The sequence below is a fragment of the Prionailurus bengalensis genome, chromosome C2 (assembly GCF_016509475.1).
Source record: "Prionailurus bengalensis isolate Pbe53 chromosome C2, Fcat_Pben_1.1_paternal_pri, whole genome shotgun sequence".
Lineage (NCBI taxonomy): Eukaryota > Metazoa > Chordata > Mammalia > Carnivora > Felidae > Prionailurus > Prionailurus bengalensis.
In genome coordinates, this window is record NC_057350.1 from 4,632,284 (window position 1) to 4,655,447 (window position 23,164).

At 53.5% G+C, this 23,164-nt stretch overlaps 1 protein-coding gene across 2 annotated transcripts in view; it reads right to left on the reverse strand.

Annotated features, from left to right (window-relative positions):
• Positions 1 to 23,164, reverse strand: part of BACE2 (beta-secretase 2) — a 91,172-nt gene that overhangs the window by 17,663 nt on the left and 50,345 nt on the right. The window contains exons 3-8 of one of the 2 annotated variants that reach the window (XM_043593562.1): positions 22,579 to 22,795; positions 18,340 to 18,468; positions 16,816 to 16,950; positions 15,339 to 15,440; positions 9,985 to 10,134; positions 4,826 to 4,994 (exon numbers count right to left, since the gene is read on the reverse strand). In XM_043593562.1, coding sequence (XP_043449497.1) covers positions 4,826 to 4,994; positions 9,985 to 10,134; positions 15,339 to 15,440; positions 16,816 to 16,950; positions 18,340 to 18,468; positions 22,579 to 22,795 — 902 coding nt within the window. The remainder of the gene's footprint in view (positions 1 to 4,825; positions 4,995 to 9,984; positions 10,135 to 15,338; positions 15,441 to 16,815; positions 16,951 to 18,339; positions 18,469 to 22,578; positions 22,796 to 23,164) is intronic. The other variant, XM_043593563.1, reaches the window with a different exon arrangement.

Below are 23,164 nucleotides of genomic sequence, written 5' to 3' on the forward strand. Positions count from 1 at the left end.
ATTTCTTAAATAAGGTACAGAGTAAAAGCCGTAAAGAAGAGATTGGTACTTTATTTCCCTAAATGTCAATAAATGTAAGTGAAAGCTAATAAAAACAAGTAAGAGAAATCCAGAGACTAGCAGATATTTACCCCACATTAGCCCCCCAGAATTAACGGATCAAATATTAAGACTGTGTAGCCATCGATAAAAAAGATGGTAGAAAAATTCACCATAAGAGAGAAAGCTCAGACACCCCGAAAACATCCAAAGTTGCATCATCTCAGAGGTAATCAAACTGTGACACTATTTCACACATATAGATTGGCCAAAAGCAAAAACAAAAACAAAACGAATAGAATAGAATAGTTTGAGGAAATGAAAACTCTTGTAGAATCCTGATGGTCCAGCTACCTTGAGGACAAATCCAACAGCAGCCAGGAATTCCAAAGACTGGCATACCAAACCACCTAGAAATTCCATTTTCAGAAGATCTCATTCATTCACAGGCAGAAAGATGTTCGCTGCAGTAGTGTTTATAACTGCAAATATTAGAAACGATCCAGATGTTAATCAAGGCAGGACTGGGTAAATAATCTGGGTATATTCATCCAAGAGGATACTATACAGCAGTCAAAATGGGTGATCTCCTATCAACACGGAAAATCTAGTAAATGTAATGCCGACCGATAAAGCAGGTGGACAAAGGATATATATTATTATCTATAGTACTGTGTAGCATTCATATACATTTCATTTTATTATTTTTCAATAATTGTTTCCTTAAATTTTTTTAATGTTTATTTTTGAGTGAGAGAGAGAGAGAGAGAGAGAGAGCAGGGGAGGGTCAGAGAGAGAGGGAGACACAGAACCCGAAGCAGGCTCCAGTCTCCGAGCTGTCAGCGCAGAGCCCCACGTGGGGCTCGAACCCACAGACCGCGAGATCATGACCTGAGCCGAAGTCTGACGCTTAACCGACTGAGCCACCCAGGCGCCCCCGTATACATTTTAAAACACCAAAACCCCACAACCAACCAACCTATGTTGGTTGTTATATGGTACTTATTTACAGGTATATGGGAGACAGCTTCTAAGGTGACGCCGACGATCTCCGCTCCCTGGTGTTTACGCTTGTGTAATCCCCCTCCCACAGTGCACCAGGGTGGTTCTGTGCGACCAACAGAATAGGGCGGAAGCGACAGTATGCCCTTTCAACATTGGTCGGGAAAAAGACCGTGGCTTCTGTCTCGGTTGCTCTATTGCCCTTCTACTCCCTGCAATCGCTTGCTCCCGGGTGACCAGACGACCGTCCTAAGTGTGCTCGGGGAAGCCTGGTGTGAGGTCCAAACGGCAAGTAAGGTCCGGTTGGCAAGGTCCGACCACAGGAGTGAGATTCCAAGAGTCCCCTCCAGCCTCACGAGAGACCCTAGACCACGAGAGACCCTAGACCAGAACCCCCAGCTAAGCCACTCCTCGGCTGCTGACCTTCAGCACCTGCACAAGGTCAAGTACCGCTAAACTGGGGGCTAAGTTGTTACCAAGCAAGAGATGATGAATGCAAGGTACTCATACCTGTGGAGTGAAATGTTACGTGCGTAGTAATTATAAGAACGTACACGGGTTTCAAGCTAAAGGGTAATTCTGGGGAAGGCAGTGGGGTGGGGCTCTAACTCCATTTACTTTGTTTCTATGACACATTTTTGAAGAAAATATGACAAAAACGTTAGCATTTGTTAAATCTGGGTGTTCCAAAAGTGTGTACAAAGCACATGATTTCCTGTGACTTAAATCATTTTCTTTGTTATTTAAAGCAGGTTATGAATTAAAAATAAACACTTCTAGAAAGAGAAAAAAAAAAGCGGTGTCTCTCTTCCATTTATTACAGCCCCATAGACCACTGTCTGGCTCTAATTGCAGCTTGGAGGGAAGGAATTACTTTAATGGCTAAACGGTTTGCACGAGAGAGGAGACATATCTGCGTGTATTCCCATGGCTGGTGAAATCAAATGTTTAAGTACCAAAACCCTAAATATATATTTTTTAAATAGTAACAGAAAAATTTCTATAAGCGCACCTACCAAAGGATTCATGCTGAAATGCAGGAACGAATGTTGCTTTGCCTGGAGACGCTTCATACTAAACTATTTCCAACAGCAATTCACTTAGGAGACACGGTGATTCCGCTCCCTGCGGAATTAAGTGGACGATATACGGCTGTTGCCATAGCAGCCTCTACTTTAATGGTATTTAACAAGAGAACAGAAATTGTAAGGAAAATTGCCTTCGTTCTTAGTTCTCTGGGTTATAAGAAGTAAAACATTCAGGGGCGCCTGGGTGGCTCCGTCAGTTAAGCGTCCGACTTCGGCTCAGGTCACGATCTCGCGGTTCGTGAGTTCGAGCCCCGCGTCGGGCTCCGTGCTGACGGCTCGGAGCCTGGAGCCTGCTTCGGACTCTGTGTCTCTTTCTGTCTCGGCCCCTCCCCCACTTGTGCTCTATCTCTGTCTCTCAAAAATAAATAAATGTAAAAAAAAAAAAAAAGTAAAACATTCACATCCAGGAGACAGAGTAGCATCTCAGATTGTACACTCCCAGGTAGTGCCCAGAGAAAGGTCTCCCCCAGGGATACCTCACAGGCTAAAAGCAGTTAATGCGCTCTCAAAGATAAACATTATCGCAAGGACTCTGAGCCTGCTCACCAACAAAGTCAGAGGAATCTGCGTTAACGTTTAAGAAGGTATTTGCAACAAATATGTACGTGGTGTTGGGTATTTTCTTATGTTTTATTTTTGAGAGAGAGAGAGAGAGCAAGCGGGGAAGAGAGACGAGGGCAGGGGGGCAGACAGAAAATCCAAAGCGGGCTCCATGCTGAGAGCAGAGAGCCCACTGCGGGGCCCGAACTCACAAAGCATGAGATCATGACCCGAGTCGAGGTCGGACGCTTCACCGACGGAGCCACCCAGGCGCCCCAGGGTGGTTTTATTTATTTATTTATTTATTTAATTTATTTATTTATTTTTCAACGTTTATTTATTTTTGGGACAGAGAGAGACAGAGCATGAACGGGGGAGGGGCAGAGAGAGAGGGAGACACAGAATCGGAAGCAGGCTCCAGGCTCCGAGCCATCAGCCCAGAGCCTGACGCGGGGCTCGAACTCCCGGACCGCGAGATCGTGACCCGGCTGAAGTCGGACGCTTCACCGACGGCACCACCCAGGCGCCCCAGGGTGGTTTTCTTTAGACAGCACATGAGTAGGGCCAATATTCCGGATGTAAGTTCTCCTTTCACTATTTCTCTTCACCCACTCTCCAAATTGTTACGTTACCCTTCGAGAACGCCAATGTGTCCAAACGAGGCTGTGAGGCACCGTGACGCATCACTGACCTGCTTTCTTAACCAGGATCCCAATGTTACGACCACGATTTGGGTAGCAAATAATAACTGAAACCTCCCTCTCCGGAATAAATCAGCGGAGATCGTTTGACACTCTCCCCCAAATTCTACCGTTGGTTTTAGATCCCAGGAAGGTCTGGTCAGGGTCGAAGCGACCAGCACAGTTAGTCAGCCTTCCTGCCCACCCTGTCGCTACGTCTAGTGCCTAAGGATGCTTTCATCTAACCCACACACCTCCACCCCTGCACTGCATGGTGGTCTTGTATTTCACCCCAGCCTCTAATTTTCTTCGGTTCCACCTCCCTGTTGCCCACTCTTTGGCTGCCTCACGTCTGCTTAGTTTTTTTCCTCTCCCTTGGCACGTTACCCACCAACTCTGAATCCAAAGTGCCAGGATTTGTGAGTTCCCTGGAATCCTACCCAGAAGCACCGTGGCACCCGGCCACTGCCTGCTCACGCGCTCTCCACGCGTCCGGGCGATTCCATCCCATGCCACGTCCAGCCCTGGCCTTTTCCACACCAGTTTGGGCTACTGCTAGACGTACTCGACCCCCCGCCCCCACCCGCTAAACCATGCGCTGTGCGGACACCCCATTCTAACAAGGTGTTCGTCTACAGACATTCTCGAGCTTGGGGTGATTACCCGCCCATCATCGTCCCTGTCCTCTCCTGGTTTCTCTGAACACCTGCCCCACTCTCTCAAGCTCAGCTCTGCAGAGCCACGCTGCTGACTCACCCTCAAACCAGCTCTCCAAAAGAATTCTAGGAGAAAAACACGCTCCTTGATCTCATTATTTTAGGATTTCAAGAAATAGCAATGATAGGCATTGACTTATCTCACAACGAAGATTTCTTGGAGGGAAAGAAAAACAGCCTACCCACGAATCTGCTTTATTTATTTTGATCTCACTGTCAAAAACCCTGTAATTCATCCCCAAGGCCGCGTATGTTTATTCTATGGTGTGAGATACCCTTTTTTTTTTTTAATGTTTATTTATTTTTGAGAGAGAAAGACAGAGCGAGAGTGGGGGTGGGGCAGAGAGCGGGGGAGACACAGAATGCGAAACAGGCTCCAGGCTCCGAGCTGTCAGCCCAGGGCCCGACGCGGGGCTCGAACCCACGAACCGTGAGATCATGACCGGAGCCGAAGTTGGAATCTCAGCTGACTGAGCCAGCCAGGCGCCCCTTTGAGTCACCATTTTAAATTTAACCCGAGAGACAACTATCACACTAACATTTACAAGCACTTCCCATGTGTCAAGCACAGGACTAAACGTCCTACGTGGATTGTCTCGCTTACTCCTCTCCACAATCCTATGGTACGTCTTACTGGTAAGACCGATCAGTGACGACAGGCTCGCACCGAACAATTCAGTAGCAACTGACACGCTACCAAGAATCGCTTCCAATAAAGCGCTCCGGTTAGGGCCCTCTGTCCAACGCACGCGTCGCTTACCTGCGCAGGGGCTTGCCGCAAAGCCCACCCTCTTCCGAGCTCTGTCAAAGACCACGTAGAAGCCCTCCATCACGGTAGCACCGATCACCAGCGCGTTGGTGGAAGGTGAAATGCCGAATCGGTAACATTCGTAGTTCAGGCCAGCCCCCATCATGGGCTGGATGTAAAGCTACATAAGAGGACAGAGCAAACAGACAAGGAGGGGCATGAATCGGGCAGCGTCGTGGAGGTGTCGAGGTCACGCCGCGTTCAGAACGCCCGCCCCCGCCTCCCAGGTGCTGTGGGGAGATACACGGTGGGGTGGGGTGGGGAGGGGTGCGGGGACATCACCCTGCCATCCAGAAGCTGAGAGCACAAGCGTGGTGATAAGCATCGTTGAAAGTGATGAAGGCACGTGCTCCACCTGTAACTCCACGGGGGCGCCACAGTGATGTCCGTCTGTCCGGCCAACCAGCCAGCTGTTATTGACAGAGCACTTGGCATGGCTTAGATACTGCCTCAGGGCCAGCACCACAGGGCTGAAGGACACCCCGTGCCTGCCCCCTTGAAGCTCCCCATCTACGGAGGAGGCAGGAGGTAAATGCGGAGTCGGGGGGAACCGCTCCGACAGGCCCCTCCACGGCAATGTCGCCCAGCAAAGTCTCCCCCTCAGACCTCTTCCTTCGCTTGGCTTCTGAGAAAGGGTTCTCTCCTCTTCCTCCCAACTCACTGGCCACTAATTTCTTCACTGCAAGCATCGGAGAACTCCAGGGCTCTGGGCTCTCCTTCTGGCTGCCCCCCTGGGTGACCCATGTGGCCCCGTGACCCTAAGCACACCCCTGGGCTCTATGCTGACCCCCAGGCAGATCTCTGCTGCCATAGCCACACTCTTACGTCTTCCTGCCCATTCGCCACTCAACCGGCATCTCAAATCTAATATTAAAAAAACTGAACTGGGAACATTTCCCCCAAATGTGCCTTTTGTTTAAGGTCTTCTGTCTCAGTAAATCCGTGATTCACCCAGTTACTCAGGCCCTACAACACCGGGCCAGGATCTCTTTCCCTGCACAGCAGGCCTTCCGCTGAAATGGAATCCGAATGCAATCATCGCTCCCATCCCCATGGCTACCGCCCAGTCTGGACCATCGGCATCATCCTCTCTCCCGAGCAACAGCAAAGGCTCCTCGCTGGCCTAGGGCACTGTCCTTGTCATCCTCTGCCAAAGGGAGCTTCCAAGGAGGCAGCAAGGCAGAGGCAGGAGGATCTATTCCCTCAGTCAAAGAGAGAGAAGCCGTCAGAGTCAGAAGATATAGCACACCTCGTGGAAGAAGGGTCTGTCCTGGCTGAGGGCCATTTCTTGCAGGGGCTGTGAAGTTCAATGAACACAAACATGGCCCTTGAGGTCCTTGGGGCAGGGGGGGGGGGCAGGGCACAGAGGGGTGGGGCACGAGTTCCAGAGGAAATGAGTCAAAACTTAAAACAATCAGAGAGCAAATCATCCTTGCATCAGTAAGAAGGCTCCCTTTGTTCTTTTAACAGCAAAGTATTCAAATGCAGGCAACCGAGAGAATACAGTGGCTTAGTAACACAAAATACCAAACATTTGGAAAATAAAGCGTAAGATCACAACAGGAGTAGGAAGAAGGACCTTCTTGTGAGTACTGAGCGGCCCTAAAGGGCAAAAGCACGAGGAAAGATTTGGAGGGAAAGGTCTCGAGCCCTGGGCTCTGTTGCCAGAAGGAGTGGGGGGGGGGGTATTTTCAGAGGGTACAGCAGGGAGGGGCTGTCCCAAGGAAGGAATGGTTTGCCTCCCGGCTGCACCCCGACAGCAGGAGGCAGGACAGAGCACCAGCCACAAGGAGTGACGACACGAGAGCAGGAACGGAAACCAGAAGTCAGGCTGCAGAGAGAGTATCTGATCAAACGGACCCCTGAGGAAGAAGAACATCACTGCCCCGGTCAGTGCAGAGAAGGCAAGAGGGAGGGCGGCTGCAAGGCAGGGAGGCGAGCAAGGACATCGCCTGCAGCGGCTGCTGCCTCCAGGGAACAGCCTTGCCCTTAGAACCCTGCCTGACTGATCTGTCTGTCTCCAAGCCCTCCTTCAAGACAAGGGCCCGTTCATTCTGTTCCTCACTGTATCCTGGTGCCTAGGCTTCTAGGGTACGACAGGCACACAGGAGGACCTCAGGAGGTGTGCGCTACGTTGAGTGAGGGGGCCTAAGCATCATCGGCACCGAATGAAAAGCACGACTTCCCCGGATCAACTTAAATTAGGCAAAGGCAGGGGACAGATACACTTACCTGCCGTCAAAGCACCTTCACCTAAGGTTCTGTAAGCAAGCCCTAGGAAAGTACACGAACGCGAGCACACACACTCCCCCAACTGATTCTATAATAAAACCCAATCAATCATCACGTTGTCCTGTAACAGACGCTACCGATACAAAAACACGCAGACTGAATCTGGGATCTTTTACTCTTCCTGCGTGTCTCCCAGACGACTTCCAGTAAAGGTTCCAGACTGAAGATGCTGGAACATGCTAGGAGAGCTGCAGCATTGCTAGATCTCAGAATAAACTGTCTGCCTCACGCGAAAATAGCACCCACAGACCAATCAGGGGTAGACTGGCATTATTTACATTTTTAGGGTTCTGGGGAAAAGAAAACCAGAATTCGCCTGTGGGTTGGGGTTGGGGGCCGCTTTTGAAAACTGGCCAAAACAGATTCAGCCCGTGTGCTTTTGGAAAAGAGCGCCGGAGACGGACAAAATTTCAGAGATGCCTCTGACACAACGCTTTCCTGCACTAGCCAGCATATGCCCTCCAGGACTGCTGTTACCGGAGGTCCTAGGCAGGGGCCCCCCATTCTAAAACTTTGGGGACAATGAGCCCTGATGGCTGCCCTAAATGTTAGGAAGTCGGGGGCAGGAGTATTAGGAGATGCTCCGCCCCCACCCCCAGCGCTGACCCTGAGGGGTGTGTCAGTGGCACCCGGAGCTTGTGAGATTCTCAGCAGGCGACAGTTCACAACTGCCCATCCAACCGCCTGCTGTGGACATAACAGATTTTCCGCCGAATGCCTGTTTTCTTGGTTTCTTAGGAGTCCCTGATGCTGGCAGCCAACCCCATGCCATTAATTTACCATTACGTGCTCACTTTTGTCCTGATCAACTTTAGTTACGAACCACGCTGATGAAATGATGCCTACCTCTCGAGGTGTGCCCAAAATGCAATCACGGCGCGCAATTATTTTAAAGACACAGAAAACACAGCACCGTATGCAGTGAGAATGTCTCTGGCAAGTATCGTGAATCTTCTTTTATAGTTAAAGGGACAGACGGAGACAGGGCGAGGCGATCTGCTCAAAGTTACAGTGTGAGTCAGGGGCAGAGCTGAGAACGTAACCGAAGCCTCGGGCTCCGGCCGCGTGCATCCCCTGTGAAGCCTTCTCCCGAGGCTTCTGGGCCCTTCCCCCAGTAACCCTCCATTCCTGGAAGGCACGTCCCCCCTCCCCCCATATACAGTCGAGAAGGAAAAAGGCAATATTATCACTTCCTTCTTTCCTCTGAAATGACTCCTCCTGCCTTACCCCCACCCCCCCATCCCATCCTTTATCCCCAATTCACCAAGTCACAACAAAGGCACACTCATCCGGTCTGTTCAAAAAACAGTTACTACCCACTAGCCTCCCCGGCCCAGTCATTCCTGGGAAGGAACAAGGTCTTCAGTCTCCTGGTTCTTATCTTCGAGGAATTAATGTAGCTGAGGGAGAACTGTAAGGGTGTGTGCGTGTGCTTTTAAAGAAAAACAGAAGTCGAATGAAAAAGGCGGCAGCATAAAACACACCCTACAGACACCACTGCATGCCAGATGAGACGACTAAACAACATGCATTATGAGTCTGAAGGGCAGCCTCACAACGGGTTATTCTGCTCAGCGGAGGGTCAACAAAAGAGGGTTTGTCTGAGTTGGATCTTGAAGGATGGGAAGAATCTGGATATGCAGAGGGAGTGGGGAGGAGAGGGCATTTCAGGCAGGGGCTTGGCAGGAGCAAAGGTTAAGCGATCGGAGCGAGCACAGAGCCCTAGAGGACGGTGACCGGTGAGTGGTGGGTCAAGGGCGTAGCAGGGCGCAGGCTGGAGGGCTTCCAGAAAGCCACCAGGAATGAGGAGTCAGTACGCACAGAGCGGGGACCCACTGATGGCTCACGGCAGGCAGAGCAGGCTCAGAGCGGCCACATAGAAGATTACGTACGTGGCAATGTTTTTAGGAGAGAAAGAAGGGGGCTGGGGTACATGGAGGGCACTTGGGAGGTTCCCGAAGGGGGACCAGAGCGAGAGCCAGAGCGAGATGGAGCAGGGCACAAAATGCTGTTCGATTAGAAGCTTAGGAAGAGGAGGGGGCGCCTGGGGGGCTCAGTCGGTTGAGCGTCCGACTTCGGCTCCGGTCATGATCTCACGGTTCGTGAGTTCGAGCCCTGCGACGGGCTCTGTGCTGACAGCTCAGAGCCCGGAGCCTACTTCGGATTCTGTGTCTCCCTCTCTCTCTGCCCCTCCCAAGCTCATCCTCGGTCTCTCTCTCTGTCTCTCAATAATAAACATTACAAAAATTAAAAATAAAGTAAAAAAAAAAAAAACACCAAAAACCAAAACACGTGCTGGTGCTTTGGTGGATACTGCAAAAATGTCCTCAATTCCCGACCTTCCCTTGTTGCCAGGCCCTTGCGATGGCACTGTGCAGCCCTCCCGTTGGGAGGTGGGCGCACTTCCCCCACCCGGGCCCCCAGGGGCAGCAGTGCACGGGAGGTGATGGCCAGCTGTGCGCCTGCTCCGGGGGCTCCTGCGTGTCTCCCCTCTCTCTCTGAGCCCCGCCACCCCCGTGCGTCAGCCACTGGACGGTGGGAGTCATCTGGGAGCCACTAGACTCGTGAGCGAGGCCACCCTAGACCACCCAAGCGAGGCCCGGCCAAGCACGCCAGCGAGCCTGCGGAGACCAGGCAACCCGCCCAGACTCACGCTCGCGGACGGGGCTGCTGGCTTTTGCGGTCACCTGTCACACGGCATCACGGTGGCGATCGACACCCCACACAGACGTGCTATCTGTACCGGCACGTCCCGCACCAAGTGCCTGACTTCCGCACGGGACGCGCTCCGGGAGAAAAGCACACGGGCCGGTTCGTACCTGAGGCAGGATGGTTAGGCGGAACGATCGGCTGGAGTTCTCGTCTCTCAGGTAGATGGAGATTTTAGGGAAGTAAGACCAAGGCGTCTCAGAATTCGTCCAGCAAGCCAGCTGGGACCCAGTCCAGAAACCATCAGAGAATTCTGGAATCTGGACAGAAAGAGAGCACGTGAGAAACCATGACTCGTCTGGCGCGTCAAGAGGAAACCGCTCCCAGCTCTCCTCATCCCCTCGCCAGATGCCCGTGGCGGTAAACAACGTTTCCTCGGGACGGCCTGGCCGAGACAGCAGTCTTCTGGAAGGCGAGCGGTGATGACGAATCCCCAGCTATTAAGATGCCCCAGGCACACGGAGTCCTTACTGGTAGCAGGCGCTGTTCCGAGCCCCCTGCGCAGTAATTCCTTGAATTCTCAAAAAACCCCACCAGCACAGTATCACCCCACCCCACCCCACCCCCCAGCACTTTATGGGCGAGGAAACCGGAGCACAGGTGAAGTAACGCGCCCAGGGTCACAGCAGTGGCCAACGACCCTTTAGGAGAGAGAACCTTCCGAGCCTTTCGGGCATCGCCTCTCCTTCGAACTCCAAGCGCGGAACTCATCCCGGTGCGCAGCGCTGTGGGGGACTCTCTGCTCTCCGGCGATATTGTTCTGCTCCTCCAGACATCAGCTCAGACGCCCTCCTGTCCAGGAAACCCTCCCCACCGTGCTGCTATCCCGTCATGCAGCTCTCCCCCTCGCTCTTTCTTCCTGCGGTGGTTAGAATTTGACATTTGTTGGGGCGCCTGGGTGGCGCAGTCGGTTAAGCGTCCGACTTCAGCCAGGTCACGATCTTGCGGTCCGTGAGTTCGAGCCCCGCGTCGGGCTCTGGGCTGATGGCTCAGAGCCTGGAGCCTGTTTCCGATTCTGTGTCTCCCTCTCTCTCTGCCCTTCCCCCGTTCATGCTCTGTCTCTCTCTGTCCCAAAAATAAATAAACGTTGAAAAAAAAAAAATTTAAAAAAAAAAAAATTTGACATTTGTTGGTGGAACTGCTGAATTTCTGTTTCCTGCACCACAGTCTGAGTCCTTTAAGGACAGAGGCCTGCTGTCTGTCCCACCTGGCAGTTCTAACACCGGGCCCCCAGGAGAGACTCGGGAAGTATTTGCGGGAAAAGCAAACAGCCAAGGCCACACAGCGTCCACCTGGGCCTCCCGCCCTGAGTCTGGATGGACAACGCCACCGGCACATGCCCACCAGTTGCCGAGTCCACAAGTCAAACGCAACTAACTCCCATCAGCTCACCAGGGCGAGTGTAGGTTCCAGAGGACATCTACCCGCACCTGCCAGCTCAAAGAGGGAAGAACCGTGCCGGGTGTGCCTCTTCGAAAACGGCCGGCAGAGCGAGGGCCCAGCTCTGGTCACAACGAGAGAAGTGTGCGACAGGAAGAGCTCTAGGAGTGTATGTGACAGGAACAGATCTAGGAGAGCCTGGGACAGGGGCACAGCTGGGACTGAGTGTGATGGAGCAAAGGCAGGAGGGTATGGGAGGGGGCGGAGCCAGGAGGGCAAGGGAGGGGGCGGAGCCAGGAGGGCAAGGGAGGGGGCGGGGCCAGGACATGGGAGGGGGCGGGGCCACGAGGGCATGGGAGGGGGCGGGGCCAGGGCATGGGAGGGGGCGGGGCCACGAGGGCATGGGAGGGGGCTCAGCTAGGAGAGCACCCACTTGGAGTAACAGGTGACTGTCACTGGGGAGACAGTGGAGAGAGAGCATCTCCAAGAAGCTGAGCTGAGCTAAGGGCGGGGGTGGGGGGCCAGCACGAGATGTGTCTGAGGGAGGACGGGCAGAGAAACTGCCTCAATGGGTAAAACCGAGGTCAGCAGTGGAGGCTGGTGGGGCGGATCGGAAGGAACAGAGGGGAGACAGAGGAAATGATAGTGCCCTGGCATCTTCACCAGAGACCATTAAGAGAGATCTGAGCTTTGTGGCAAGCCAGTAAGGTGTCCAAGTGGGATTTGCACAGGCCACTGGTTCTTGAGTCTCAACTCCAGGGGGCGGGCCTGGCTAGAGTCACCGATGGGCGGTGATGTGGCGTAGATGGAATCCCTCCGAGAGAACACAGGGAGAAGGGAAGGGCCTAGGACCCACCCTGGATCAGGCTGGCAAAGGAGACCCCATGAGGAGGGTGCAGGGACCAGAAGTCCAGGAGGAGGGTGTTATGGAAGCAGAGAGGAGGTAAGACAGGTAAGCAGGGATGGTGTGCAGGCCAGTCGGGGCAAGAACTGAGAAAACTGGGTGTTGCTGCACAAACCCTGAGTGCCGTGTACTACAGGACCACACCGGCAGGTGCAAGCCCCCCTCCACCCCGTCCTGGGCCACACAGTGGGGAGAAAATGCCCCAAAGTTTTTCTTCCTCCCACGGAACATCCATCATGAAACTTAGTGACTGATCTGTAAAATTTCTAATGTTGGCGTTAATATATGTTCACCTTTTATAAAAGTTAAGTCGAGCTGAACTGCGTATCAGAGGGCAGAATCCCCTGCCAGAGGAGCCGAGAAGGGTGGGGCTGTCATCTGCTGGACCCAGGGATGAGCTAAGACAAGGGTGGCCGGGCATGCACCCGGGGAAGGGGGCCCCACATCAGTGCTGGGAGCGACACCGATGTGCAGACGGAGGGATCAGGCCCAGGGGGGTACCCAGTAACTCACCTAAGGGGTATAGCTCTGAATCGGATGGGGGACCATCTACCTCCAAAGAGGTGTCTGTGAGTCCAAGGGCCTCCCGGAAGGCTAAGCTACGTGTCCTCGGGGGACAGTTTTGACCCTCAGATCACAGAGTTTGGGGTCAGAAGTCATCCACAAGCAGGTGTCGTCCCGCTTCTGGATTTTACAGATGGGGAAGCGCTGGGCAGAACACAAGGGCACTTCACCTAGGGGGATGGGGAGCCCAGGTCTCTGCCATACACAGAACTCCCCATGAGGCTCCTCTCAAATTACAGACCTATAAACCACGCATTCCTAAAATCCCAGCTGAACAACCCAGGCCACGAGCCCAACATCTGCACTGCGTCTAACTCCCCAAAGCCGGCCATTTCCCGGGGCGCTTGGGTGGCTCAGTCGGGTAAGCGTCCGACTTCAGCTGAGGTCATGATCCCGCGGTTTGTGGGTTTGAGCCCCACGTCGGGCTCTGCGCCGATGGCGTGGAGCCTGCTTGGGCTTCTCCCTCTCTGCCCCTCCCCCACTTGTTACGCACTCTGTCTCAAAAATAAATAAACTTAAAAAAAAAAAGAAGTCAGCCATCCCCTTAACTGGAAAGAAACCCTACGTCACGATAGGCGAGAACACTGGCCATCTGTGGCCCACGTGTGCTGACCCAGGGACCCCGCCTGCCCTCCCTGGACTTTCTCGGCCCAAGACAGAGAGCCGGCCCGGGTCCTCCCCTCCCTGACACAGGCTCTGAGGTCACAGGGTAATTTTAGACAAGGCAAACACGTTCTGTAATGTCATTCCTTCTACCTGCTGCTTTTCTCACAAAGTCCGTCGCCGCTGAACGGGGGCTGTGACGCCGTCTGGGGTCCCAGCGCCTGGCAGGCGTGGCCCGCTCTCTCCCCGCGGGGCTCACCCAGGGGCTGGGGTCGTGGGCCCCGCACAGGCCGGGGCTGGCCACAGGCTGGCTGGGGTCACACGTACACGCGCATCGGACATTTCTGCAGGATAAGCCCGAACACATTTACGGCCCAGAATACTCCGTCTGAAGAGGCTCGTGTCAGGTCTGCTGAGGACATTTTCACTACTGAAGAAAATCAGCATATGGCTCCTTATTTTAAGCATGGTCTGATTTTCAGCCAGCGTTCTGAATTTAGGGCACTAAAAAACTTTACTTGCCACTTTTTTCTGATTCAGCAGATACGAGACGAGAGAGGAGCTTTACTCTGGCTTTTGACCGCTGCTGCCTGGAAATCCTCTCAAGCTCAAAAAGGGCCTCGGCCCTGCGTCTGTTTCACGGCCCCTCTTCGTCCTCTCGGATCACCTGCCGCTCTTCCCATGACGGTCTCGGACTCTTGAAGTCTGGTTCAGGACAACCAAAAGCCCCGTGCTCCTCCCCATGCTTCTGCGAGAAGCTGTCACAAAGCAGCTGCTACGCATGTTCCGGTCACTGGTTCTTCGAATCCGGCCAGTGGAGCAGTGGGACGGTCGGGCCGGCATTCGTTCAGGAGAAAGACTCTGGGTGGGAGACGCGCGCTTTTGGTGACCTTGCAAGCGTGGCCCTGTGCAGACCGAGGCTTATGAAAACACCCAAGAAGCTGAGGGAAACGTTTGGCACGCGTCCGAACAAGGAGCAGCAGCGGCACCGTGGTTTGAACATGAAACAGAGGCTTCCACTCTCCGAGCATCACCGTGTGGGGGCTTTCTACCTCGGCCCTCACGACAGCCCGGCGACGAGGGCATGGAGACTCCGAGGGCCCGAATCCCACCCCGGGCACCTAGCTACGTTCAAGCGCATCAGACCCCTGAAGCTGCGCCCTTCCCCAGTCAATGCCTTTGGTCCATCCCGTTGCCCCGAACCAACTGGAAAGTTGGAGCCATACTGGAACACCCGTCAGCCAGTTTCTCCAAAATGCACGCCGCCCTTGGCCGTGGTTTTAATCATGATTACGCGGGCCTGATTTTGATTGACCTTCGTCTTCTGTGAATTACATTCTTTTACAGAAGGAATTAAAATTCCAGCACAGCTTGGATGAAGGCCAAAAAAAAAAAAAGAGTACAATTTTTGGTTTATTTGTTTTGTTTTACAGGCTGCAAATATATCCTTGGTCTACAATGTACTTTATTTAATTTTTTTTTAAAGCTTTTCAACGTTTATTTATTTTTGGGACAGAGAGAGACAGAGCATGAACGGGGGAGGGGCAGAGAGAGAGGGAGACACAGAATCGGAAACAGGCTCCAAGCTCCGAGCCATCAGCCCAGAGCCCGACGCGGGGCTCGAACTCACGGACCGCGAGATCGTGACCTGGCTGAAGTCGGACGCCCAACCGACTGCGCCACCCAGGCGCCCCTACAATGTACTTTAATATAGAGTATTACCAAGCGGATTTTTTTTTCTTAGATTAAAAAAAAAAGTCCTACACCCACTACGCTATTATTTGAAACACTAAACAGCATTGCACCTTCAAATCCAAGTCCTCTGAGGTTAAAGTGAAGAAATTCTTTGCTGGTTAAGAGTAAGACTGTGAACTTAATAAGTCATAGTTTAAAAAAAAAAACCCAACCCCTCAAAATCGTCGGATGACGACTATTGGAGTACAAAGCAGTACCCCTCAGCACGTGGTCATGACCTGGCGGTCCCCGAGATGTATCAGCGCCCCGAGGACTCACCAGAGACGTGCGGGCCACGGCTTCAACAACCGCATCAAACACCTTCTGGGGCAGGCGCAGAAGTGTGGTGCCGCTATCGACGATGGCTTTGTCTGCATTGTACTAGAACAGAGGAGAGTTGGCGGGGAAAAGGCACAGACATGAGACTCCATAATCGATGCGTGGCTGCAGCCCGCTATTGCTGTCATTGCTACCTACGCATTCAGGCAGCCGTGGTCCCTCACTGGTGGCTAAATTCCTTTCCTATTCCTGGAACTCGGACACCAGCCCAAATGCTCACTTCCCGGATAAGGAAACTGAGGCCGGGAAAAGGAAGTGCCGTGACCACTGTCCACAGCTCTCTCCATGCAGAAATTCCCCCATGTGGGGGCGCTCAAATGTCCTTGGAGGGGCCCCCGAGGGCAAAGACCCACTTGTCTTTCCAGACGGGCGCGACATGTTAATTACCACGTATACAAATCATACGAAGTCAAGTGTTAGCCCCCAAATGGAGAAAGAGAAGGACAGAGAGTCTTTATTTAACAGACACCCGCTACCTGCATTTGACGGAAGCACAGCCACGTTCAGGAAAAGGATCTCACACCCACGTGTGGGATTTGTATTTTATTGTAGGCCCTCCCGTTTGGTTCTACCGCCGGATTCTTTGACGGCAGATAAGGGTCTCTGACGACAAACCCGGCTGTGGGGCCTATCGCGGTGCAAGGGAGCACCGCTTTATCAAGCTCTGACGGGTGTGTGTTTGGGAACTGGTGACAGAAGGCACGGACCGTAAGGAAGCGATGGCAGGTGGGGATTTAATGAAATGCTGTGGTTGTTATAAACCATCCTGAAAGCTCGTTTGGTTTTGCATTTTTCATCCTGAACATTCTACAAACCAGGCCGACCTCGTCACGCTGTCCTCCTCATAATGCCATCGTGGCCACAAAGGAGCCAAACGCAGACAGGGTGTGAATAGGGCTCACACGTGACTTGGTGCCCCAGCTCTATACGTGAGGACAGGCGAGGTGCGCCCCCTCGAGTGACAGCTGAGCGCTGGGGTGGGGGGGCGGGGGGGTGGCGAATGGAGGATGAAGCTGATGATCTGAGGTTCATTTTGCTTATTTCTAGCCCCCCCCGCCCCTCCCCCGCCACCTTTCCCCGTCGCACTGACGAAACCTGCCCATTCCATTCTCTTCAACAGTCCAGTCACCATCAGGCCCAGACGAACAGTTGAAAGACGTGGCCCTTGGGACAGTCCTCCGCACACACCATTTTATGCTAATTTTCCCCTGCGAAGCCAAGTGACTGGAAGGAAACAAATTTTCTGGAAGGAGGAGTTCATTATCATACAAAAAGGCCCTGTAACTTTTAATGTAATGAATCTATGATTTATCTTGTAACGTAACGGGCCTTCTATTTTTCTATTCGGGTCCCAGCGGTAGTATTTAAGCGACCCAGCCACACAAGGGTAGACACAAAGAGATCGCGGTGCAAATACCTCTCTGCAGTCCAGATTAAGGCTCTGGCCTCCAATTTCCAATTTCAGAATTTCTATCTGGTAATACCACTCCTCCTTAATAGGGGTATACCAGATGTCTCCTTTGTACAAACTTGGTTCAATTCCACCCAGGACCTGAGAAGAAAAATATTTACGGGGGTAAGAAAAAATACGTAGGCACAGCAACATGTTACACAGAGAAAGCATGCGATCAGAAGGTGAATCCTCACTGGGATCAGTACCTTCACATTATTGTGATGTTACAAAACAGATAGATATGCTTGAAAATTAAACAGGGAACGTTTGGGGGCCATGTATCCAAAGGTCCGACAATATCATACCCTAGTCTAATCGAGATGCTCTGGGGGTTTCCATTATGTAAAGGAAGTACATACAATTTAGCCTTATGGTCTCGAGACTTCGCTTCCTCCAAACACATGAAGCGAAATAGTTAACTGCGTTGATTGACGAGAATTTAGTTCCTCAGAGGACTTAGACTGTCTTGCAATTGTGGGTGGAAAGAAGAACAAAAGAGCTTCCCTACCCAAAACTGCATGCTGTCAAACTATAAAACATCACCCCGTGAATCCTAGGCTGCCCTCTGTCCAGAAAAGGGGGTACATAAGGTATTAAGATCGTGTGTACTCAGGGCGCCTGGGCGGCTCAGTCGGTTGAGCGCCCGACTTCAGCTCAGGTCATGATCTCACAGTTCGTGAGTTTGAGCCCCGTGTCAGGCTCTGTGCTGACAGCTCGGAGCCTGGAGCCTGCTTCGGATTCTGTGTCTCCCTCTCTCTCTGCCCTTCCCCCACTCACGCTCTGTCTCTATCAAAAAATGAATAAACGTTAGAAAAAAAAAAAGACTGTGTGTACTGTTAGCAAATGAAAGCAACTGGGCTTGCTTTGATTAGAGGGGTTGTGGGCACGTGCCCAGAGGTGCCCTTCTTGGACATCGTCCCTGTCACTTCCTGCTTTAGACATCGGGGTGCAGGGCTCATTGAGGGGACGCCCAGGCCACAGCATATCCACAGCGCTGACGGCTTTGATCTGTCTGTGTAATAGAAAGCTTTTCGCTGTGTGCGAACGCGTACGCACAGAGAGACAAAGGATATACAGGTGTGCCTGTCTCCCCACCGCACTGATGACATCACCAGCATTTCCCTCTGCTTCCCCAAGGCAGAGAAAAGCCCGCTCACCGCACCCCCTACGGTTCCTCACCTGCCCCTCCCCCACCCGCCAAAAACTGTTACCCTTCAAAGAAAAAAAAATTTTTTAAGAAGCTTTAATGGATTTGGGGGAAGCAATGACAACCATCAGCTTTTGGATGGCAAGGTGATTAGGAAAGATAAAAATCATTCCCAACTGGATCCATTTTCTAAAGGTTCTAGAACAAAGGTTATCAAAATTCCACAGGACTTCTGCGTGCGCCCACGTCTACTATTCCTATCAGGGTGTCAGTGAAACAGAAAAAACTGCCCGACTGATTTGTGATTTTTTTCCCCCCCTTTAAGACTAAAAGATACCCACAAGACTACCTCCGTTGGTACCGGATCCAGCGACGGGCAGTCCCGCCCCACACATCTGCATGGAGAAGACGTTGGGGATTCTCGCTTGTGCCACCAGAGAATCAAAGAATGTCTCCAGGGAACTTGACGGCTGTAGGAGGGAAATCGGCGACGGCACAGATGAGTGACCCAAAGCAGACACCACGCGTGACGTACCAACCGTTTTCCTAATTTGTCTCACGGCTAAACAACAAACAAGCTGCAGGAATGCAGAAAAACCTACAACAGACTTCCCACCAGGCGGCATTTTCCCCGCTGCAGCGGCTCTGTTGTGAAAATAAGACAGTATTTCTAAAACTGGAGCGGTACGGCAGATTAGCGAGGCCCCTGCGCGGGGACGGCACGCAGAAAGAAGGGGGTGTGTGTAGAGCAACCACGACGCCGTCTCACTTGTCACCACGACTTTCCGGGAGGCAGGGGTGAGACTTGGAAGTAGGTCGCCGAGATGGGTGGTGAACTCTAATCGTGGCCACCTCAGAGTAACAAGAGAGCGGCCTCCAGGTGCGGCCTTCGTGGCTTCAGAAAACGTCACTCGCTCCTTTCAGCCACGGTCGCCTGGCGCGCCGCGAGACGTCTCTGATCACAGCACCCACGGAACGCCGGGGAGCAGGAGAGCAGCAGGGAAGGGACAGTCCTGGGATCCTCAGGTTGAAAAGCCCCTATCCCCTGCTGGGCCCAAGCGGCCCGTGCCTCCCTTCCGGCGGCGCTGGCAGTCACTTGGGCACCCCCAAGTCTCCAGGACTCGGAGGAAGAGGCACGGTGTGCGAGCAGCTCTGAGCTGGGGGTGGGCCTCCCCCTGGTGGTCTCAGGGCTGGTCAGGGACCTCCGGGCAGATTTTTTTTTTTTCTTTTTTTCTTTTTTTCTTTTTTTTTTTTTTTTTAATTTTTTTTTTTTTTTGACGTTTATTTATTTTTGGGACAGAGAGAGACAGAGCATGAACGGGGGAGGGGCAGAGAGAGAGGGAGACACAGAATCAGAAACAGGCTCCAGGCTCTGAGCCATCAGCCCAGAGCCCGACGCGGGGCTCGAACTCACAGACCGCAAGATCGTGACCTGGCTGAAGCCGGACGCTTAACCGACTGCGCCACCCAGGCGCCCCAAGATTTTTGACAACTGGGAGATACCAATCACTTGGAGTTGTTAGTTTCTTATTTCTTTTGAGAGAGAGAGAGAGAGAGAGAGAGAGAGAGAGAGGGCAAGCTGGGGAAGGGCAGAGAGAGAGGGAAAATCTCAAGCAGGCTCCGTGGGGGTCAGCACAGAGCCCGACGCGGGGCTCGAACCCACAAACCGTGAGATCATGACCTGAGCCGAATCCAAGAGGCAGGCGCTCAACCGACCGAGTCACCCAGGCGCCCCTCGGAGCTGTTGGTTCTTGACGGAAACTCGCCTGTGGTGGCACAGGTGCCATTGGCACATTCTGACCGCCGACGGTCACCGGCAGAACTATTTGCTGCCTGTAAGAATTAAAACTGAAAGTCTGGAGGGACTAGGAGAAGAGCCCGCTGGCAAAGAGAAATCTTCCCACGTATTTAACTCTGTTGTCTCTGGCCTCCTGGTCCTGCTGCCACGACTCTCTGCCAGGAGTCGGCACGATCTCTGTACGCGAGGTGGGCAGAGGACTTGGCATCTGGGTCGATGACGGAGAGACAAAGTCCCCTCCCGCAGGAGGCCGGGTGTGGTGCTGACCCAGGCCGCCGTGCCTCCGGTCACCCGCACGGGAGGCAGCAAAGTAAATAAACGCTGCCTGGAACTAAATTCTGGCTCCATCCCTTGCCAGCCGTGTGACTTGTTCCTTTGTTTCTTTATCTGGAAAATGGGGAAATAAGAGCCTCCTAGAGCTGTCGTGGGACTCAAATGGGTCCATACGCACAAAGGACTTGGAATAGTGCCTGGTGCCCGGCAAGGGATCCATTGTTACTCTGTCGAGTCACTTTTCAGGAGGACGGCGCCTCGGGATCCCTCTTGAGGTTTACAAACATACAGGTGCCAGGATCAACCAAGAGAACCGGATCCAGGAGGCCTGTAGGGGGACCGGGACACCACACGCTGTGGTGGCCGCTGAGTGGCTCGGCCAGTCTCTTCCAGACCCCAATCCAGACTGCGCCGCCTGGCACGGGTCTCCCGCCACGTGCCTCGTCCCACCCATCCCGCGACTGTCTCCCCCAGGCTGGGACGGGACCCCATCGCTGGTAATCTCGGAATTTCACGCACAAAAAGGTCACCTGGGGAGTCTGGACACCCAAAGGGACCCGGAGTCATTACTTCCCAGGAAGTTTATTTATCAACATTATCAATTCCGGGAAATTCAGCTTCATTCTATCACCCTCCAAATGATCCGCCGTGACACCAACCGGGCACACACCTTTCGCGGTCAATGTCAGGTAAACAGGGAATGGTTTGTCCTTGGTCACGCTGTCAGGGAAATCGTATTTAGGAAGGTAGGTGATTGGGGCGCCTGGGTGGCTCAGTCGGTTGTGTGTAGGACTCTTGATCTCGTCGTGGTTCATAGGATCGAGCCCCGCGTGGGGCTCTGTGCTGACAGCTGGGAGCCTGCTTGGGATCCTCTCTCTCTCTCTCTCTTTCTCTCTCTCTCTCTGCTCCTCCCCCACCTCTCTACCTCTCAAAATAAATAAAAATAAACTTAACAAAAAGGAATGTAGGTCAAGAGTCTGCAGATTTCCCATTAAGCTCGCCACACAGTACTGAGAGGAAAAAGGGGGCTCCAGAACCCCCCAGGGTCTGCAGACGGGCTCTGGGCAAGGAAGGTAAGCTTCTCTGACCCTCAGTCTGCACAGCCATAAAATGGGAGAACACGGCCTTCCAAAGTTGGCCTCATGGGGAGGTCTCGAGATTCAAGGGAACCAACATCCTGTGATGTGCCTCACGGGCTGTCTCTCCTTGAGAAGCCACAGGGTTGGGAACCTCCTCCGACCCCTCCCTGCTGCCCCCTCCCCGCCTGGCCCCCCCAGCACCGTTTACTAGTGGGCTTGGGCTGGAATAAACGTCCTTGCAGGGAGAGAAAACAGGCCTCCCCTCCTGGGCCCTCACGGACCACGGGGGGCTCTGCCGTTACTGGGTGGGTAGGTCCCACATGCGTGCGCCTTGTGGTTTCACACTCCGCTCTGGCTCCAAGCCTGGCACCGAACAATGAGCAGGGCAAGGTGTGGTGCCCACCGCAGACTAGGTGGGGTGACCTCCCGCTTTGCTCATGTGTGCACAGCCCGAGCCCTGGGCACACCCTGGGTCCTAATCTGCTGGCCTCTGGCTCCCTTCCTGGTGGAAATCCCCGGGCCTGTGAGCAAGCCCGCCCCCCCACACTCCTGCACACCAACGTCCCTTCCTTTGGGCCGGCCTGAGTCCAAATGTTTGGAGAACATTCAATTCTGTCTTTCCCATTTTGTGCAGGTTCTGATGCTGAAGAGAGCGAGGGTTCCACGCTTTCCCCGCGCGCCTCCTGGGCCACTGGCTGGCGGTCCCTAGGACGTGCATTCAGGCCCCACTCGGGCTGCGGGGCGGGGGGGGGCGAGGGCTCCGCAGGGGTGTCTGCAGCCACAGCAAGAAAGCACGAAGCTCTCCTCCGTGGTGGGGAGCCTCCCGGCTGAGGTTCAGGACCTCCTACGGGCTCCGTGTCTCCACGCGAAGGTGGGAGTTTAATAAATGTCTTTTCGGGGTGCCGGGGTGGCTCAGTCGGTTGGGCATCCGACTTCGGCTCAGGTCATGATCTCGCGGTCCGTGAGTTCAGGCCCCGCATCGGGCTCTGTGCTGACCACTCAGAGCCTGGAGCCTGTTTTTCAGATTCCGTGTCTTCCTCTCTCTCTGACCCTCCCCCATTCATGCTGTCTCAAAAGTAAATAAACGTTAAAAAAAAAAACAAACGTGTTTTCTTTTGACCTTACCCAAAGAAAAACCCCTCACCACCATAATTCAAGTGATTCAGGTTCTGTTAACATTTTTACTAAGACAAATGAGGGAAAGTAACGCTTTGGCTGTGTCTTGGCAGGAAAGTTCGAGGGACTGCACCGTTTGCCTTAAGCTTCACAGATGCCCAGAAACACGATGCGCTGTGTGACCACGGTCCGCTTCCACCACGGGAGTCCCACAGACCACCTGTCCCCGCGGCCCGGACCCACCCGCCGCCCGTCCGAGCACTGGACCCAGACGCGTCCCACCTCTGACTCACTCAGGTCCACGCCGGCCTTACCTTGGCCAGGGCAGCATACGCGAGTCCCAGAATCCCGTTCCATTTGACGCCGGGCAGAAAGAAGTTCTCGGATTCGAAGATGGTGGCAATGTTGACAAGAAATGAGCCATTGAAGCCTTTCGGGATGGTGACCACGTCCTCCCCCACGAAGCCCGTCCAGCTCCCTTGCGTGTACTTCACAGTGACGTCAAAGCCCTTGGAGCGGTACGTGCTGGACCTGGCGGGACACGAGGGAAGGCATCGTATTCGTCTGTGAACCCGCGTGCTGACACGGCGGCCGGTCGCCGTGGCGGAGACCGCTGTGCTAAGCGCCGGGGGGGCTCTGACGGTCAACTCTTCAGGACTAACAGTGGCCCTGCTGACGAAGCGGCATTTCCCACAAGACACGATCGCTAACGTTTGGGTGGCAGTGGTTCCGTGCCACGTGTGAGGGAGGTACCGGGGTCGACATCTGCCCCCGTGAAGCCAGTAAGTCAGGGGCTTTACTTAACTGGATGAGCCTTTGAAGGCAGAAATCAAACCTGGGCACCTGCCTGGCCCTCTGGCTTCACAGGGGCCCTGCAGTGGCTTCTCTGTGACACAGGGA